This window comes from Euprymna scolopes, chromosome 14, assembly GCF_053919585.1.
Source record: "Euprymna scolopes isolate OS-2025 chromosome 14, ASM5391958v1, whole genome shotgun sequence".
Lineage (NCBI taxonomy): Eukaryota > Metazoa > Mollusca > Cephalopoda > Sepiida > Sepiolidae > Euprymna > Euprymna scolopes.
This window is the reverse complement of record NC_136495.1, coordinates 73,745,195-73,763,080: the sequence shown is the minus strand read 5'-3', so window position 1 is coordinate 73,763,080 and position 17,886 is coordinate 73,745,195. Positions and strand designations below refer to the sequence as shown.

The following is a 17,886-nucleotide window of genomic DNA, read 5'->3' as shown; positions in this document are numbered from 1 at the left end:
ATGTCAAATTTACTTGTAATGTCATTAATTCATCGATTTGTTTATTTTTCCCATTGAATGGTTATTAGTCTGATTGATTTCCGGCTTAGTTTTGTTATAAGACTGGGTGGAACACAGCTGTTTTCTCGGTGAGTAACTGTTAAGCTGTGGCTTCCACTTTCAATGTCAGCCTCTGAAACATCCTATCTCATACTAAGGTCACCTGATCAGTATAATCTCATTCTGATTAGTCGATTAGTTCATGTGATTTCTATATTGGCTGACAAATTAATTTAGTTAACGGGAGAATGTGATTTCAAAAACTTTATTAGCGCCTGGATTTCTATGGATATGTAATGTTTCGGGGGAATATCGGTAAAGAATCAAACAATCAACGGGTGAGCTTGATTTATCTTCAAACCACATTTTAAGCAAATTGTACAGTTTTTTTTAATTAAAAAATTTTTTTTTTTAAACAAGTTTTTATACTTGCAAGAGTGACCACTCTTGGGAAAGGGGCGAGCATATAAAGTTTGTCTGGTTTTAATTATTTTCTGATCAATGAAATCTTTTCTGAAACACTAAAATATTGATAAAATAGTCAATTGTGTTTTCTGTGATATAAGCGATTTTTCAAATATTTATGAAATACGATTATAAGCCATATTACGATGCAATATTATATAAAATAAACAAATATTTGTTTAAAATTAACGTTTCAATGATATATGCTATCATCAGAATTATATATATATATATATATATATATATATTTATTTATTAATTCCTCGCTTTGGTGATAAATGGAAGAATACAGTTACAGGGCTCTATGGACAAATTTATCTTTTAGCTGACCTTTGACAACTAAATATTTTCGTTCACTAGCCAAACCCACACGATTTTTAGAATGTGACATTTTCGTTCTGTGGCGAGTATGTACATCATAAAGATTTTATTTATTTATTTTAAGTGTAAATCTAAATATACAACAATTTTATGTTGATACTTGAAAGTATAAACATTCTGATTTCCTCAGATGTTTTGTAAACAACCTTTTGTTAAAAAAACAGTACATTGTTCTATTAAACTCTTATTGTTTAAATAATTAAACTTTGTTCGTTTTATAAAAAAAAAGTTAAAGATATTTTTCACTCGGTAGTGAGCTTTGGAAGATTGTCAGTGAGAGAAATATAATCATCAAAAGGTAAGCATTTTATTATTTCTAGTCGCCACTTTGAAAAATCGCTCGCAAATGCGACTGTTTCACTCACAATGTAGAGCTCTGAGTTAGCATAGAATTTATGCATTGTTAAACAAATAAATATTTGTTTATTGTACATAAAATTTTGTAATTTGGCTTATAAATATATTTCCTATGTATTTTGTTTTAAAATGTAAACGCTTATATCACAGAAAAACATAACGTTGACTTTTATACTGCATGTGGCAAGCATAATTTTCTGGACATTAGAAAATATCACCACTGAAGAATGCATGAATTTTATACTAACTGTATTTTTTTTTTTTTTTTTTTTAAATCTTCAAATGATTACTGCAAATAAATGTTAGCACAAGTTTTGCAACAGCTTTTTAAAGGTTCACCTCACAAAGTGTGACGGGTTTCTCTTCAGTTTGTTGCGCATTTTTTCTAAATATGCAGATAAGAATGCATACAAACGTGGTCACCAGAAAAAAACCCATTGTTCTCCGCATTCGTAGGTCCCTGTTGCTAATTTAGAGGCAGATATTATACACGTTCATGCTGTTGATTATTCGCTGATGTAAAGGGATGAGCAAACAGTCTTTGCATTTTAAACATACTCATGGGGACTGCCATATGATTTCTCTATATTTATGTTCTTGCATCGGCATAATCAGATCTGTATTGTATGATATTTTGGGGGAATTTACCCTTCCTCAGATAAGTGTTCAATTTTCAAACCTGCATATGCGTCGGGGGTTATATTGGCTGAAACATGAAAATTGCACTAAAAATAAGAACAGTCTAAAGAATTCAAATATGAATAACCAATTCTCATCTCAGAAATGTAATTTAAGATATGTTTTGAGTCCTTGGTTTTACTGTTTTGTATAATTATCATGGCATTTTAGCTTACATCTGATATTTTCAACATTTTAAGAGCATTTTTCAACTTATTAATCAAACTGACAAATTGTTAGCTTATATTCATTGCATTGCAATCTTTGAACTGGCATACATGGAATTTTTTTTTTTTTTTAATCTTTGAGATTTAGTTTTACAGAAATGTCTTTAAATGTTTGACCTGTACTTCAACTAGGAAAATGTTAAGACCAATGTTGTTGATAACTTATTTTATTTAATACATTGTGCAATCTTTACACTGAAATAAATTCAAAAAGATTTTTGTTCCATAAAAGCACTGGTTGAGTTTGAATAAAATTAGACATATTATATACGTTTGAAGCCAAAACAACGCATCATTACAAAATAAACATTGTTTGAAATTTATATTGAAATTCATAAATATATTTCAAAGCAAAGCTTCAGTTTTTTTTTTTTTTTTTTTTTTTGCCATGTTGTTGGAGCAGAGAATCAGAAAGAAGTTCGTTTGTTGTTTTTACAGTAGCTTTTTTTTTTTAATCTTTTAAATTATGAATTTCCATATAAATTTCAAATGTCTTTATTTTGTAATGTTTTTTTGGCTTCAAACGTATATAATACATATTTTATTTTATTCAAAAAGTGTTTTTAATACACTAGCAAGTTATTTTGGTCGTAAAATACACCTAAATATATTTTTACTAGCAGGCCACTCGGCATTGCTTGGTTGTAAAATATGTGCAAATATAATATTTTGATTAATGCAGATTTCATATTTATTATATTATACTGGACCCAATATATAGTAACGATTTAAAAGTTAAAAAAAACCCAAACAAAACAAACAAACTTGTGTAACATCACAAAGAATAAAAACCAAAACGTTCAGCTTACGATTTACTTTTTCCTTTGATGTTAATGCCTGAGCTATAGACATGTTTGCTTCAAGGCTGAAAATTGAAACCTGAACCAATAGCTAATACGTTATGCATGCATATTTGTAATGCTATCGTTCCACCATCACCTGACAAATTCCATTTAATTTTTAGTTTTGCACAAATTTTCCCCCGACAAATATAGTTTTGCATGAGTTCGAATACCCTAGATGTTAAGTTTCATGTCGGTAGACCAAAAAAACTGACAAATATTTTTAAAAAATTTTGCCTACCAAATATATGTATGCATACATAAAATATAGAAAGGTTTGTTTACTATAACCTTTTTACGCAAATATAAATTGTGTACAATATCTGCATGAATATAATTACGCGTAATAGTTAACTAATGATCATCCCATAAGAAAACCGAAAAAATTAATAGGGAAATAATTAAAACTTGTTTAAAAGAATATGCAAATTAGCTATATATTTTGAAGATTAATGCAATTCTATGATCCATACATAATTTGTATTTTTTTTTTTTTTTAATAGAAAAAAGGGGTTGATAACCCAATTTTTAGGAGTATAGATTTATGCAGATTTTATATTAGAGCCTCTATATATTCTCTATTGATAATTATATTGTACCCAATCTATAGTAATGATTTCAATTTAAAAAAAAAAAAAACTTTGGTGCCATCAGATAGAATCAGAACCAAAACATATAGCTCTCCATTCTTATTTGTTACCACATGACTTAAATATGATATACACATACAAAGACTTAAAAATATTCAGGCTATAAATGTATATTCCAATACAAAAACCTGTCTATGAACACTTAGACACAATGTACATTTGTATAAAATTAAAAAAAAATAAAATCAGTCCACTTGTTTCGGAGTCCATAGGGAGTTAAAAAATCAAATTAATATTACATTTTAAGTGAAAGAAGGAATAAAAAAAATTGAACATTTTTAGAGTGTGTGTGTGTGTGTGTCGGGGGGGGGTCACTTTTCTATATAAATTTAACATAAAATGAGCACCCACTTTCTGAGCAGTTAGTGGTAAAGTCATGCAGTTTGTAGAGTTCCGGTTTTGAGATAAACTTTTTTTTTTTTTTTTTTTTTCCAAGTCAGTAAGTCTCTTCTAGGGGGTACTGACTTCTCAATCCCACTTTCTGACCCTGGTGTCAGTTTTTCAATGGCAGAGAACTAAATAATTTATCCATTATATTTGTGTTCTTTTTAAAATAAAAGCCCCCCCCCTCCACACACGCACTTTATTTTTCAAAAGAAAATTTTTAGAGGGGGTGGGGGATTCTGTGGATTACAGACCGTACTGAAATAGCATTAAAAAACGCAAACGATTAAAACGGTTACAAAAATTGAATGAGGGCTTGCACGAACAAACATGGTGAACACTGAAAATCATTAGAGAAAAGATTAGATAATAAATATCTTAAAAACTACTCGTCGGTGACAATTTTAAATGTGATATTTGTTCAAAATAGACCCGAATACTCCTAAAAAAAAAAAAAAATTGCCTTTTTTAAAGGCAAGTCTTTAGTTGGTACTCTATCACACTTGACCAAAAATATTTCAGGATTTTTATGAACCCCACTCTAAAAATTAGGTGAGATCGTAAAAGTTTATCAAAAATAAACAACAAAATAAAATGAACTACATATTTATTTACTAAATATTAGTAATGAATGCTAGAAACCTATTTAAATGAAAATGATTTGTTTATAATTTCTGAATGGTTATCTCAACATAAAAAAAAAAACTTTAACCAAAGGTCAGAAGGTATCATCGTCCAAAATATTTCCCAAGTTTCAAATTCTCATGATTAATCATTGTCCAAGAAAAGTATTTTTCCCCTCATCACTGCCACAAATATTACTCACCGACTTGCCTCATGGACAAAGTAGACAGAAGGGTTACATAGTCTGCAACTACATAATTCTCATTTTCAAAATTTTTATTTTATTTTATTTTATTATTTTTTTTTTTTTTAAATTAAACTCAAAATTATTTCCTTTGTTTCAAATCCATAAAATTTTCTGTAGTTTATATTGTCTAGCTACAACCACTGTCAACAATTTCCTCCCACTCTCTGTGCCAAAATCTAAAATTCTATGAAGTTTTTTCCTAGAACTGGCCGCCTATGGAACTCTTTGTGGGCTTGCTTTCCAGCTGACTACATGTTTGTTTTAAAGTCTAATGTAATGAAGTTCTTGCTGAGCCATCCCTTAAATCAAATTTTATCCAATTTGCACCACTAACGATCATTATGGTCTTAGTGACCATATTACACTCATTTAACCCTTATCCTCGAGTGGCTTTCAGACTTTTGTGAAAAAAAAAAATCTTTTGATATACTGAATTGTTGTGCATTTTTAATGAATTGCATGATTATTGGCATTGGTTTCCCCAATATCTTTCTAGTTAGAATTCTTTGTTTCTAGAAAGACGTTAGATACTTATACGAAGGACCATGTGGAAGTTGCGAACATTTTCAAGGGAAAGTGTTTCTATGAAACAAACTAGACTCAAACTTGGCACAATCAGGTTGCTAGTCCACCTCGTTAATGACTTAGCCACCATCACCTTCCTGTTGTTATTGATGATTGTAAGGGCCCAACTCTATACTGACAACATGGGTTTCAAGTCCAATGTAAACAAATTTTTGTTGAGCCATCCCTTAAATCAACTTCTACCCCAATTTACACTATCAATGATCTCAATGCTGTTGCCTCAGTGACCATCTTACATTCATTAACCCTTAACCTCGAGTTGCCTTCAGGCCCTGTAAAAAAAAAAAAAAAAAAAAAAAAAAAAAAGCCTTCTTGCTCCCAGTCAGATAAATGAATGAGAATATTTGGTATTACCTCCTCATTTCTTAGGGTACATTATTTTCTGAGTTTCCTTAATTTGGAAAGAAGGGGTTTTGATTTTAAGATTGACCCCTTTAGGGAATCCTTTTTTAATAAGCAATTTTTTTATAACTTTTCTCACTCTCTTGACGAATCACAATTTAGAATAAGGTCTGTTATGACCTTAAAACATCCAGTGGTGAGATCTCATTTAGGGACTGTGGGGAATATGCTCCTTAGTTATCATTGCTCTCAGGTCCACTTTAGCCTGGAGTGATAGGGCATCTGGTGCCTACCTGATTAGGCTGTCTGAAGATACTGGCTTTTTGACCAAAACTGCACCACATTTTTTTTTTAAACTTTCCTGTTGCTAAACTTTATCATGATCTGCATAATCAAAAATAATTTTTTCTAAGAAAAAAAAAATGAATAAATATTTGAAGATGTAGAGAACTTACAGCACTAAAACTCTTTTCTAAAATTATTGGATTTGGTATGAAAAAAAAATACCCAACAAAATGATTAATATGCCATTAAACAAAACCAAAAATTTAGAATAAAGATTAAAGATTTTTAGTTGCACCAAACCACTTTATTTTTTATATTTACTAAAATAAAACAATAGTATGTTTAAATTTTTCACATCGGTAAGAGATTTCCATATCAATTTGAGCGAATTAAATCAGAATATTTATGAAAAAAAAAAAAAATGAACTATTTCTGTTTGAATCTATTACAATTTTTGAAGTATTGTAAAGATGCCTCTTCATATTTTAGCGTTCATTATGAATTTTGACTGCAACAATCCCATTGGCCCAAATTTCAGAATCCTACACGCTTAAAAAGAGGCATCGACATGCAGAATAAATGGAAAAGTTGCTGGAACAATTTCCTCAGTAATAAACTATAAACTCATGTCAAAAATAAGAGCAGAAAAATGACTCGAAAATCAACAGAAAGGTAATATTCTAAAGTCTTGAAATAGGGCACACAAAAATCACACCTTCACTACCTCCTTGAAGAAGCCTCATTTTGTGTAACATGTCAGGAGTCTTTCACGGTGAACTCCTACCTAACTAATATTCCTGGTGAACCAAGTGCAAAAGAGATCCAGACAATTGCACTTAAGGGAACAACGAGGATACTAAAGAGCTCTAGGCTGCTTTTTTCAATAAAAAGCAGGGCAATGTTGGCAGCTGGTTTGACTGCCCCATACCCAACATTACAATCTTCAAAGGAAGAAAATTAAAAAAAAAAGTAAATTACTTCCTAACAAATTGCTTAGACTTCGAACCAACCAACCAGTAAAAAAAAAAAAAAAAAAAAAAAATCAAAACTGAATGGAATATTCAATTAGCCAAAATATTTGAATACCTGAAAAAGATTGACATCTTCTATAAAATTTAATGAGTTTCAAAATAATAAAAATGATTGTGTGTGTACGTACTAGCAGGTCACTTGACGTTGCCAGATCATAAAATATGCTTAAATATAGTATTTATGCAGATTTTGTATTGATTCTTATAATCTTCCCAATAAGTAAAAATGACTCGAGTGCCATCAGCTAGAATTTGAAACTAAAAGAAACTCTTCAGTATTATTTGTACCATGTCCTTATGTATATAATTTTTTAAAGATCTATAAATGTTAATTGCGCATGCATAAAAATAACATGTTTAGTTGACTTATGCCTGCCAAGTTTTTTTGACTATTTAGTAGCTATTCTTACGGGCTAAAAACCAAACCACGGGTCCAAATCTCCTCAAATCTCAAATTTGTAGACTAAAAATTGACTGTTTGGTAGGGACCGTTCCACAGACACTATTACTTTGTATGTATATATATATATATATATATATATATATATATATATAATCTAAGGTTGGTGCAAAAATGTTTTTTTTTTTTTTTTTTTTTTTTTTTTTGACGTTTAACTCCAAGTCAAAAAACATTTTTGCACCAACCTTATTTTTGCACTAGCTAAATTGAAATATGCTTGTTTTCCCAAGATATTTTACTTTACTGATGGGATTAAAAAATGATTTCATCGTCTTTTACGACCGGAAATAAAATATGTGAAAACTAAAACCTTATATCGCCCTCCCACATCTGTATGAAACCTTGGGTCAAAAAGCTAAGATAGGAGGCTCAATAGATAGAAATAGAATAAAGTGGCTGATCTTTAATAAAAATGATTTTCATTTTTTGAGTGGAAGAAGCCTTACAAGAAAAACGTATCGGATAAATCAATAGATGAAATGGTTAGAAGAATTTATGTATGACTGAAACAAAAGTGTGAATTTTTCTAATGTACTTCTTTACATTTTTTTCTCTTTCCTTACTATTTTTTTCTTTTTAATCCTCTCCACCTGTATCACCTCAATTCAAATACAAGATAGAACACTTTTAAAATGTCTATTTATGTATGACTGTTCATATAAAAATGACTATTTGAATCCCCCTTCCCCCTGTCTACTTTTGGTTTTCCCAATAAACTCTGAACTGTCATCAAACAACAACGTTGATTATTGCACGCGGGGCAGAAAGTTAGTTGTTGCTGCACACGTTTAACACCTGGGGGCGGGGGTAATATTTTTTCCTTTTTTTTCCTTTTTCTTTTTTTCCTTTTTCTTTTTTTCCTTTTTCTTTTTTTCCTTTTTCTTTTTTTCCTTTTTCTTTTTTTCCTTTTTCTTTTTTTCCTTTTTCTTTTTTTCCTTTTTCTTTTTTTCCTTTTCCTTTTTTTCCTTTTCCTTTTTTTCCTTTTCCTTTTTTTCCGTTTCCTTTTTTTCCGTTTCCTTTTTTTCCGTTTCCTTTTTTTCCGTTTCCTTTTTTTCCGTTTCCTTTTTTTTCCGTTTCCTTTTTTTTCCGTTTCCTTTTTTTTCCGTTTCCTTTTTTTTCCGTTTCCTTTTTTTTCCGTTTCCTTTTTTTTCCGTTTCCTTTTTTTTCCGTTTCCTTTTTTTTCCGTTTCCTTTTTTTTCCGTTTCCTTTTTTTTCCGTTTCCTTTTTTTTCCGTTTCCTTTTTTTTCCGTTTCCTTTTTTTTCCGTTTCCTTTTTTTTCCGTTTCCTTTTTTTTTCCGTTTCCTTTTTTTTTCCGTTTCCTTTTTTTTTCCGTTTCCTTTTTTTTTCCGTTTCCTTTTTTTTTTCCGTTTCCTTTTTTTTTCCGTTTCCTTTTTTTTTCCGTTTCCTTTTTTTTTCCGTTTCCTTTTTTTTTTCCGTTTCCTTTTTTTTTCCGTTTCCTTTTTTTTTTCCGTTTCCTTTTTTTTTCCGTTTCCTTTTTTTTTCCGTTTCCTTTTTTTTTCCGTTTCCTTTTTTTTTCCGTTTCCTTTTTTTTTCCGTTTCCTTTTTTTTTCCGTTTCCTTTTTTTTCCGTTTCCTTTTTTTTCCGTTTCCTTTTTTTTCCGTTTCCTTTTTTTTCCGTTTCCTTTTTTTTCCGTTTCCTTTTTTTTCCGTTTCCTTTTTTTTCCGTTTCCTTTTTTTTCCGTTTCCTTTTTTTTCCGTTTCCTTTTTTTTCCGTTTCCTTTTTTTTCCGTTTCCTTTTTTTTCCGTTTCCTTTTTTTTCCGTTTCCTTTTTTTTCCGTTTCCTTTTTTTTCCGTTTCCTTTTTTTTCCGTTTCCTTTTTTTTCCGTTTCCTTTTTTTTCCGTTTCCTTTTTTTTCCGTTTCCTTTTTTTTCCGTTTCCTTTTCCAGTTCTTCATGAGTCGTTGTCCCTCTAAGTAATCAATTTACAAAATTTCCACTACTTATGTTTACTGAACTATAATCACATTGACTAATGTATACCCAGTAACCCTTATCCTCCAGTGGCCTACGGACCTTGATAAGTGGTGATTCCTGTGTTAAAAAAAAAATAGGTTGCAAAGTAACTGTTATTGGCTATGGTAACATTTATTTATTGTATATTTGATTTTTGACCACTTTTTCGAATTGCTATGGATTGTAAAACTAGAATGTTTGGAAAAGGCCTTGAATCCTGTCTTGAAAAGCCTTGAAAATGGACATTGAAAATCTGTATGAACCCTACATAATTCTGACATAGTGTTTATAGTAAAATTTTATCTTTTCTGTCGACAATAGTGTCTTGAATAAAGTGAAAAATATAGAACACAGATGCAAATAAAAAAATTTTTCTTTTTAATTTTGGATTTTAAATCTCTCGTCCAAAAAAATTTGACTTTTGGTCCTTTTTTTACATCTAAAAGCATGTTTTTTAAAACAGTTTGTCTGTTCGTATTTTTCACTTTATTCAAGATGCTTCTAAGAATCAACACATTTACAACTTTATATTCTACCACCATTTGCCTTAAAAAAAAACAACAACAAAAAAACCGGAGTTTTTATGTGCTGTTACCAGTCGGCACAACCTCAATAACATGAGAATGGACATTTTACGTTCACGGAAATGAGACCAAAATTTAAGAACTATTTTTGAAGGATTTTAAATCCAAAATTAATTAGGAGGAAAAAATTCTTTTTTAATTTACATCTAAAAGCGTTCTATATATTTTTTTTTTCACTTATCTGGTTCTGTAAAAAATCTTAAAGACGATTCCATCAGCATTGCTTGTTCGCTGGTTATTGACAATATTGAAATCTTTTGCATCATATTTAAAAAAATAAATGTAAACTTTAAATGCCATCACAATTTATAATTTGATTAGAGGAAGGTGGCGCGTGAAAATTTATGTAAAAGTTTTTAATTATTTTAAATTTATGAAATTGAAATTAGAATCAACAAATACAACTTTGCATTCAATATTTTAAATGAATAAACTCTGCTCTTAAACTTATATTTTGTTTGTTATAATAGATAACTTTTTCTGTATCGCTCTGGTACATAATTATTAATTTTTTGAAATTATTCAGCTGTTGTCTCGGTGACCACCCTACACTCATTAACCCTCATTCCAGAGTGGCCTTTGAGCTTTAAGCAGTGACTCACTTATGTAAAAAGAAGAGTGGTGGATGGAATTGACTGATATGTGCTTTTTTTTATTGCCCCCCCCCTACCCAACAAAGGAGTGATTAGACCTAGTAATTAACTCCTGTTCGTTTGTTTGCAGTTTTCTCAACCATGCCTCTGAGTTTTTTTAATTTTTTTTTTTTTAATTTTGCACAAACATTAGTGACGGTGAAAGTAAATTTTTCATTTATGGAGGGTGACCCCGCATGCTTGGCTTGTTTATTTTATTTTATTTTTCCAAAATTATTAAATTGATAAATTCTGATAAATATTAAAATCAACTGGAAAAATTACCAAGAAAGATTGTTAAATTAGTCTCTGCTTTAGCATTTGTGTAATTTGTCTTGTGTGGAGAGCCATTTTTGTAATAGGAAACTTATTCAAAACAGGATGGCAACAAAATATGGAGAAAATAGGACTTTGCGTTGCGAGTGACCCCCCCCCCCACTACCCCACCCAATGGTGACTATAAATAATAAAAACTTATTTTTTTAGCAATTATTTCTTTTACCGGCAATCTTCCAAAGCTCATTACTGAGTGAAAAATGTTTTTAAACCATTATTTTATTTATTTTTTTATTTATTTTTAAATAAAACTAGCAAAGTCCAATTAGTTAAACAAAAAACTTAATAGAAGAATATTCTTTTTATTTTTTATTTTATTTTATTATGGCTTTTTTAAAAAAAAAAAATCTGAAAATTTTTTAATATACCTTCAAGTTTCAATATAAAATTCAGTGCATATTTAAAATTGTATTTAATACAGAAAAATCTATGTACTAGTTGTAGAATGGTCATATTCTAAAAACTTTTCTATTTGACTGGTTGTCAAAGGTTAATAACATAACTTTGTCCGTATAGCTCTGGAAATGGTTATCTATTTGTAATAAGTTTTGCTTTTCTTATTTTATCCTTTAGTCCTCTCATTCTAGGAGTGATCTTTCTGACAAAGGAAGAATTGCTGTTTTCTTGGTCAGAATCTATTCCACTTTATACCCATCATTGGGGAGTTTTTTTAAGTATTTTTTTTTTTTTTTTTTTCTCTTTCTTACATAAAGTTGCTTCATGCTTTCTCTGGAGCAATTTCCATAAAGAAAAATTGACAGTATTAATCCCACCAGAAGTTTTGAATCCTAAAGAATGGTAGTATTGTTAAAGTCTGGGTTGGCAGTAGTCCTCTTCTCTTGTGAGCACGAAAAGTTGACTATCTATAAATCATCTAAATCTTTGATCATACCTAATAAAATTATACCAAAAACATTGCAACAATTTGTATCCCCTCCCCTTTGATGTAAGTTTCAAAAGTTTGAAGCAAATAACATTTAATGCTTAAAGGTCATGTGGGAGTGTTTTAGTGATGCATAGTTTCTGTTGAAAAGCTAAATTTTGAGGTTTTTTTTTTTTTTTTAAATTTATTGATCTTTTTATTGTTTGAAACCAACATTTAAAGAAATTTTGTTTGATTTTATTTATATATATATATATATATATATATATATATATTTTTATCCCCCCCCCCCCCCAATTTGTTTTCACCAGTTCAGACCGGCATCCTCAGTGAGGGTAAGTGGAACATTGGTGAGAGACGGATAGTGGAAAGTTTTAAATAGTAGCAGGTAGGGTTTGTAACTGGGTTAGTCAATCTCTCTAATCGGTGTTCGACTTACACTTATTGAGGATGCCAATCCAAACTGGTGAAAGCATAAGTAACTTATGGGACATATTAACAATTTCAATTCCCAAACAAAAAAGATAGAAAAAAAAATTTAAGGTTTAATTAAAAAAAAAATATTGTAGATAATCTCATATTCTAAAATGTGACACTCTATTTTCAAGTGTTTTCATATTTTTATGCCTTTTGAAAATGCTGACATAAATATTGAATTGAATGTTTTCCGTTATCATTTTTAACATTGTTTTTGGCATAAGCAAACCCCCTTAATGCTTACTTTTATCTTTTTATTTTTTCAGTTAGAAATTCCAGTAAGAAAATGTCGCCGCGAAATATTGTGACGGAAATTCCTCCGACAGAGGATGATCTTAATCCTCCTGGGGAACTGAATATTGAACCAGTGATAACAGAAGAAACTCACACGGAGAAGAAACTTCCCATGAAAATTGTTTGGAGAAATGTGTTCCTGATGACCGTTTTGCACCTTACCGCCTTTTATAGTCTTTCATTAATACCAGTTGCCCATGTATATACGTTAATTTGGGGTAAGTATGCAATTGTTTCGTGGTGGCTTTGATAAACACTGTAAAATGACGTTCATCATCATGAGGACATATCTACCAGATCACTGTTTGAACATACTGATTTCCCTGATCTAAAATGCACCAAACTGAATTTATTTTATTTTTTTTGTGTTCTACAAAAACAATTCCCTCCCAGTCTTTCTTCTTCTCCCTTTTCTTCTTCTCCCTTTTCTTCTTCTCCCTTTTCTTCTTCTCCCTTTTCTTCTTCTCCCTTTTCTTCTTCTCCCTTTTCTTCTTCTCCCTTTTCTTCTTCTCCCTTTTCTTCTTCTCCCTTTTCTTCTTCTCCCTTTTCTTCTTCTCCCTTTTCTTCTTCTCCCTTTTCTTCTTCTCCCTTTTCTTCTTCTCCCTTTTCTTCTTCTCCCTTTTCTTCTTCTCCCTTTTCTTCTTCTCCCTTTTCTTCTTCTCCCTTTTCTTCTTCTCCCTTTTCTTCTTCTCCCTTTTCTTCTTCTCCCTTTTCTTCTTCTCCCTTTTCTTCTTCTCCCTTTTCTTCTTCTCCCTTTTCTTCTTCTCCCTTTTCTTCTTCTCCCTTTTCTTCTTCTCCCTTTTCTTCTTCTCCCTTTTCTTCTTCTCCCTTTTCTTCTTCTCCCTTTTCTTCTTCTCCCTTTTCTTCTTCTCCCTTTTCTTCTTCTCCCTTTTCTTCTTCTCCCTTTTCTTCTTCTCCCTTTTCTTCTTCTCCCTTTTCTTCTTCTCCCTTTTCTTCTTCTCCCTTTTCTTTTTCTCCCTTTTCTTTTTCTCCCTTTTCTTTTTCTCCCTTTTCTTTTTCTCCCTTTTCTTTTTCTCCCTTTTCTTTTTCTCCCCTCCAATGGGATCAACAGTTTGATGTCTTTGGTAACATTTAATTATGAACAGGATTCCCAGTGTCTGAGATAAGGAAAGTGGGTATGGACACTACAACACTCCACTTTAACCATCTAGGCTGGATGGCCAGCCGGAGAGACCTAATTTGATCAATTGGTTGGTTACACCAAGCCCCAACATATAAAACCTGCATCAACTTATACTAAATACCCTATTCCAACTCGTACTAATAATTAGGGTTATGACAACAGCATATTCTTATTGTTTTGACTCTCTAGTATATATCCGACACAGTTAATCAATCAAGAACCACATCACTCTATATAAAAGCATATAAGATATCAACGGATACACACTCGAGGGTCAAAACAATGAAAAGAGTTTGCTGTTATGCTAGCCCTACTAATAATTACCCTCCAAAATATGGTGGAAAGCGGTGACTGAGGGTAAATTGATTGTTTAAGGATACAAAAAACTTGTTTGGATTCTTCATTAAATAAACTGAAAGAAGTTGACATGCTGTAAAACAACCAAACCAAACTCCATAAATAAATATTTTAAGATATAAAGAATTGAAGCATAAAAATGACTGAATTAGATGTTAAATAATCGTGAAAATGTTGATATGCCACAAACTAAAACAATTGTTAATTTAAACTCTTTATTCTGACTATGGGAAGTGGAACAGTGAGATGTCTGTTCACATTACATTTAAACGTCTGCAGATTAGTACTGTCACAGAAACATGGAGGGAATTCTAAAGCGTAGCAGTCCGAAGGGGGGAGGAAGAACTATTAGAGTAGAAGGCTTTCAGGTATTTAGGAAACTTAAGTGAAGGGGTGAAATTTTGCTGCTTAATCAGCAGTATGTCGAGGGGGCACGAGTACTACGAGTTCATTTTTTAATATTTTACACAGGAATCATCACTTATCAAGGCCCAGAAGCCACTCAAGGATAAGGGTTACTGGGTATACATTAGATAATGTGATTATAGTGTAGTAAACATAAGTAGGGGATTTTGTAAATTGGATTACTTAGTGGGGGGGGGGGTTCATCAAGAACTTGTTTACGTGTGACTTGAAGACAATCAGATTGTAGTCAGCTGGAAAGCAGGCAATCTGAAGTTTCACAGGCGTGCAGTTCTAAGAAAGACTTGTTCATGAAGTCTACATTTAGATTTAGGCACAGATAAAGAGTGTGGGAAATTATTGCTAGCGGTTTTAGTTAAGCAAGTGTTTTCAGTGCACATTCCATGAAAGTACTGATAAAACAGGCAGTGATGACTATTAATAGATGCACCAACCCGGATGTGGCAACAGCGCTCTATGCATTAGAAGGATGTGCAATAAAATTCTGTTTAAAACTTGTAAAAAAAAAATGCCACAGAAACATATGGAATGCTTCAGACTGCTTTGGACCATCTTGCATGAATCAAGCATCAGTTTTTGAGTGACATGAGATTCAAGGAAAGCAGGGAGTCTGAGGGATGAGGAGAGGTATGTAAGGAGTAAGGAATTAATTGGCCAAATAAAGAATTTCATGGATAAGGACAGTCATGTGTCTATAGAGACAGTAAATGCAGTTTGATGTCACAATTATTCACAAGGAACTGAAGATGCAAAAGATTTGCGCAAAGTTTGTCCCAAGGGTGCTTGGAAGATCGGAAAGAAAGACATGACAGCAAGAGAGGTATCAAGACAGTTGCCTACCTTTTCTATAGTCCAGACATTGATCCCTGTAACTTTTAGTCCTTCCCTAAGCTCAAGGAAAACCTTAGAGACTGTTGTTTTGAGATGAAAGACGATGTGGCGAGGGTCATTGGCATGCTCACACAAGGATTTTCATAGGGCCTTCCAGAAGCTGTTGAAATAGTACAAGTGCATTGCAGTCGGAGAAGATTACTTTGAATGCGTCTATTATAGAATTTCATGTGTACTCTCAATAAAAGTGTCCATACGAAAGAAGTCAGGAATCTTATCGAAGGCACTTGTGGGAGGGTGGGTGGATATATATATATAAATTGTGTGTGTGTGTGTTAAAAAGTTAAAGGTGTATACACAACAATTTTTCCCTCAAAGTATCTTGTTTTTTTTTTATTTAGTGGTTTCTGGAACGATCTATATATATAATCTACAATTAGTAAGTTTTTTTTTGTTTTTTTTACTTACTCCTGTGACTCTAAAAGTATTCAGTTTCCTCTTCCGCCTTTGACTCTTTTCAAAAAAAAAAAATTATGAATTGATATGGGTCTCTGATGAATTTAGTCTACCTATACCATTCAACAAAATAAGTGTAAGACGCATCATATATCAAATAAAATGATGCGGATGTGATTTAAATATACATGTATTTCATTTGTTTACAAATGTGTATATATATATATATATATATACTTTGGAATAAAAATGTTTTAATTTTGTATTCAAATATAAATATGAACACAAAGTTCATTTAGATAGCTCGATAATGCAATACTAGAGCTATAAATACTTTGAAGTTTGTAATTTTAATAATGCATAGCTAAACAATAGGGAAACACAAAGCAAATTTTACGCTGGTAAAGAAAAATATCAAAGATATGATCATCTAAGTTTAGTGCATTTATTAAAACTTATAAACCATTTGTACTGATGATTCTGGATTATGTAGGTCGTGCATATTGTCACATTACGTCAATGTTCCCAATTACAGCACATCAACCATTTTGAGGGGTTTATAAAAATGAAACCAAACGTACCTTTTATCTTCTGCTCTCATACCCACCTCCTGGCCGTGTCCCCAAGTGGTTTAAGTCCTGCTGTTCATTGCATCAGAAACAAAAGCTGTCTCGATGCATAGCAACAGACACAAGTTTCATTTTTTTTTTTTTTCTGGACAAATGGGTTTTATTTAGTCACCATGGTTTTCCATGGTCGAAGTCACGTCATTGTTTCTCCACCTTAGGATGGTGGTGGGGAAGGGTCTCTATTTTGCTACAGCTTTAGCTGCCATTTATTTTTCTCGTCAACTTCACGAGAATTCTGGCAGTCTATATTCTCAGAATCGGATACTTTTTCTGATCTGCTCTCTCTGACGCCTCCAATAGACTAACTCATGTCAATGTTCTCCCGAAGTCACATTTCGCAAATAGTTCTGTGACATGGCGATTCACATCATGCCATGTCAATGCCTGTTGGACCTCTCTACCTAATTGAAAAAAAAAGGTGGAGGTTACGTCTGCCAAAATTTGATTATGACGGAGATAAAAATATTAGAAAAAATAGAAAAATAAATCATGTATTAAGATTTGAATTTATCAGTAATATTTTGAGATTAACTAATTATCTTAGTTATGGTTTCAGAAGAATTTAGTTCAATTAGGTGTATGTAACCAACAGTTTCTACCAAACTACTGTCAATTTTTAGTCTACAGACTTGAAACTTGATATATGCATAGGGATTCGGACCTGTGGAACAAAATTCAGTGTGGTTTTTAGCTGCTAAAAATAATTGCTAAGGAGTCAAAATTAAGAAATCAGAACTTGGCAGGTGTATGTCAACTTAGTGCTCCTCTGTGCATGCATAAAATATTTGTTATAGCTGATTACGTTTTAAAGTTTTGGTATGTCCTTACGTCAGATGGTAGCAAATACCATTAGTGAGCTAATGTTTTGGTTTTGATTCTAGCTGATGGCACGAAAGTCTTTTTTTTTTTTTTTTTTTTTTTTTTTTTTTTAACTCTTGAAATCATTGCTATGTGTTGGATAGAATATTGAGAATTGGCTTTATAATAACAAATACAAAATCCTGTAAGTATATTTACAACAGGATGACTTGCTAATGACATCATAAAATCAAATATAAATTTCAGAATTCTGTTAAAAATAAATAGGTTTTAAAAATTGCTCTTGTTGATATTTAGTGATAGTTAATGTGACAGGTTTTTGTAAAAATTATATTATCAGGTCACCTGGCCTTGAATGTGTGGTTTGCAAACCATGTCAAAAGCAATGTTTTTATCTGACCCCCCAACCTTTCAAACAAAACATTTCTACACGAAATAAGCAAATTTTTCCA

At 31.5% G+C, this 17,886-nt stretch overlaps 1 protein-coding gene across 9 annotated transcripts in view; it reads left to right on the top strand.

Annotated features, from left to right (window-relative positions):
• LOC145293089 (stearoyl-CoA desaturase 5-like) overlaps positions 1 to 17,886 on the top strand; it is a 131,776-nt gene that overhangs the window by 89,331 nt on the left and 24,559 nt on the right. For 8 of the 9 annotated variants that reach the window (XM_080139457.1, XM_080139453.1, XM_080139460.1 and 5 more), the window contains one exon: positions 12,748 to 12,993. In XM_080139457.1, the coding sequence (XP_079995583.1) occupies positions 12,768 to 12,993 (226 nt within the window). In that variant the 5' untranslated portion in view covers positions 12,748 to 12,767. Of the gene's footprint in view, positions 1 to 261; positions 378 to 12,747; positions 12,994 to 17,886 lie in introns of those variants that run through there. The other variant, XM_080139463.1, reaches the window with a different exon arrangement.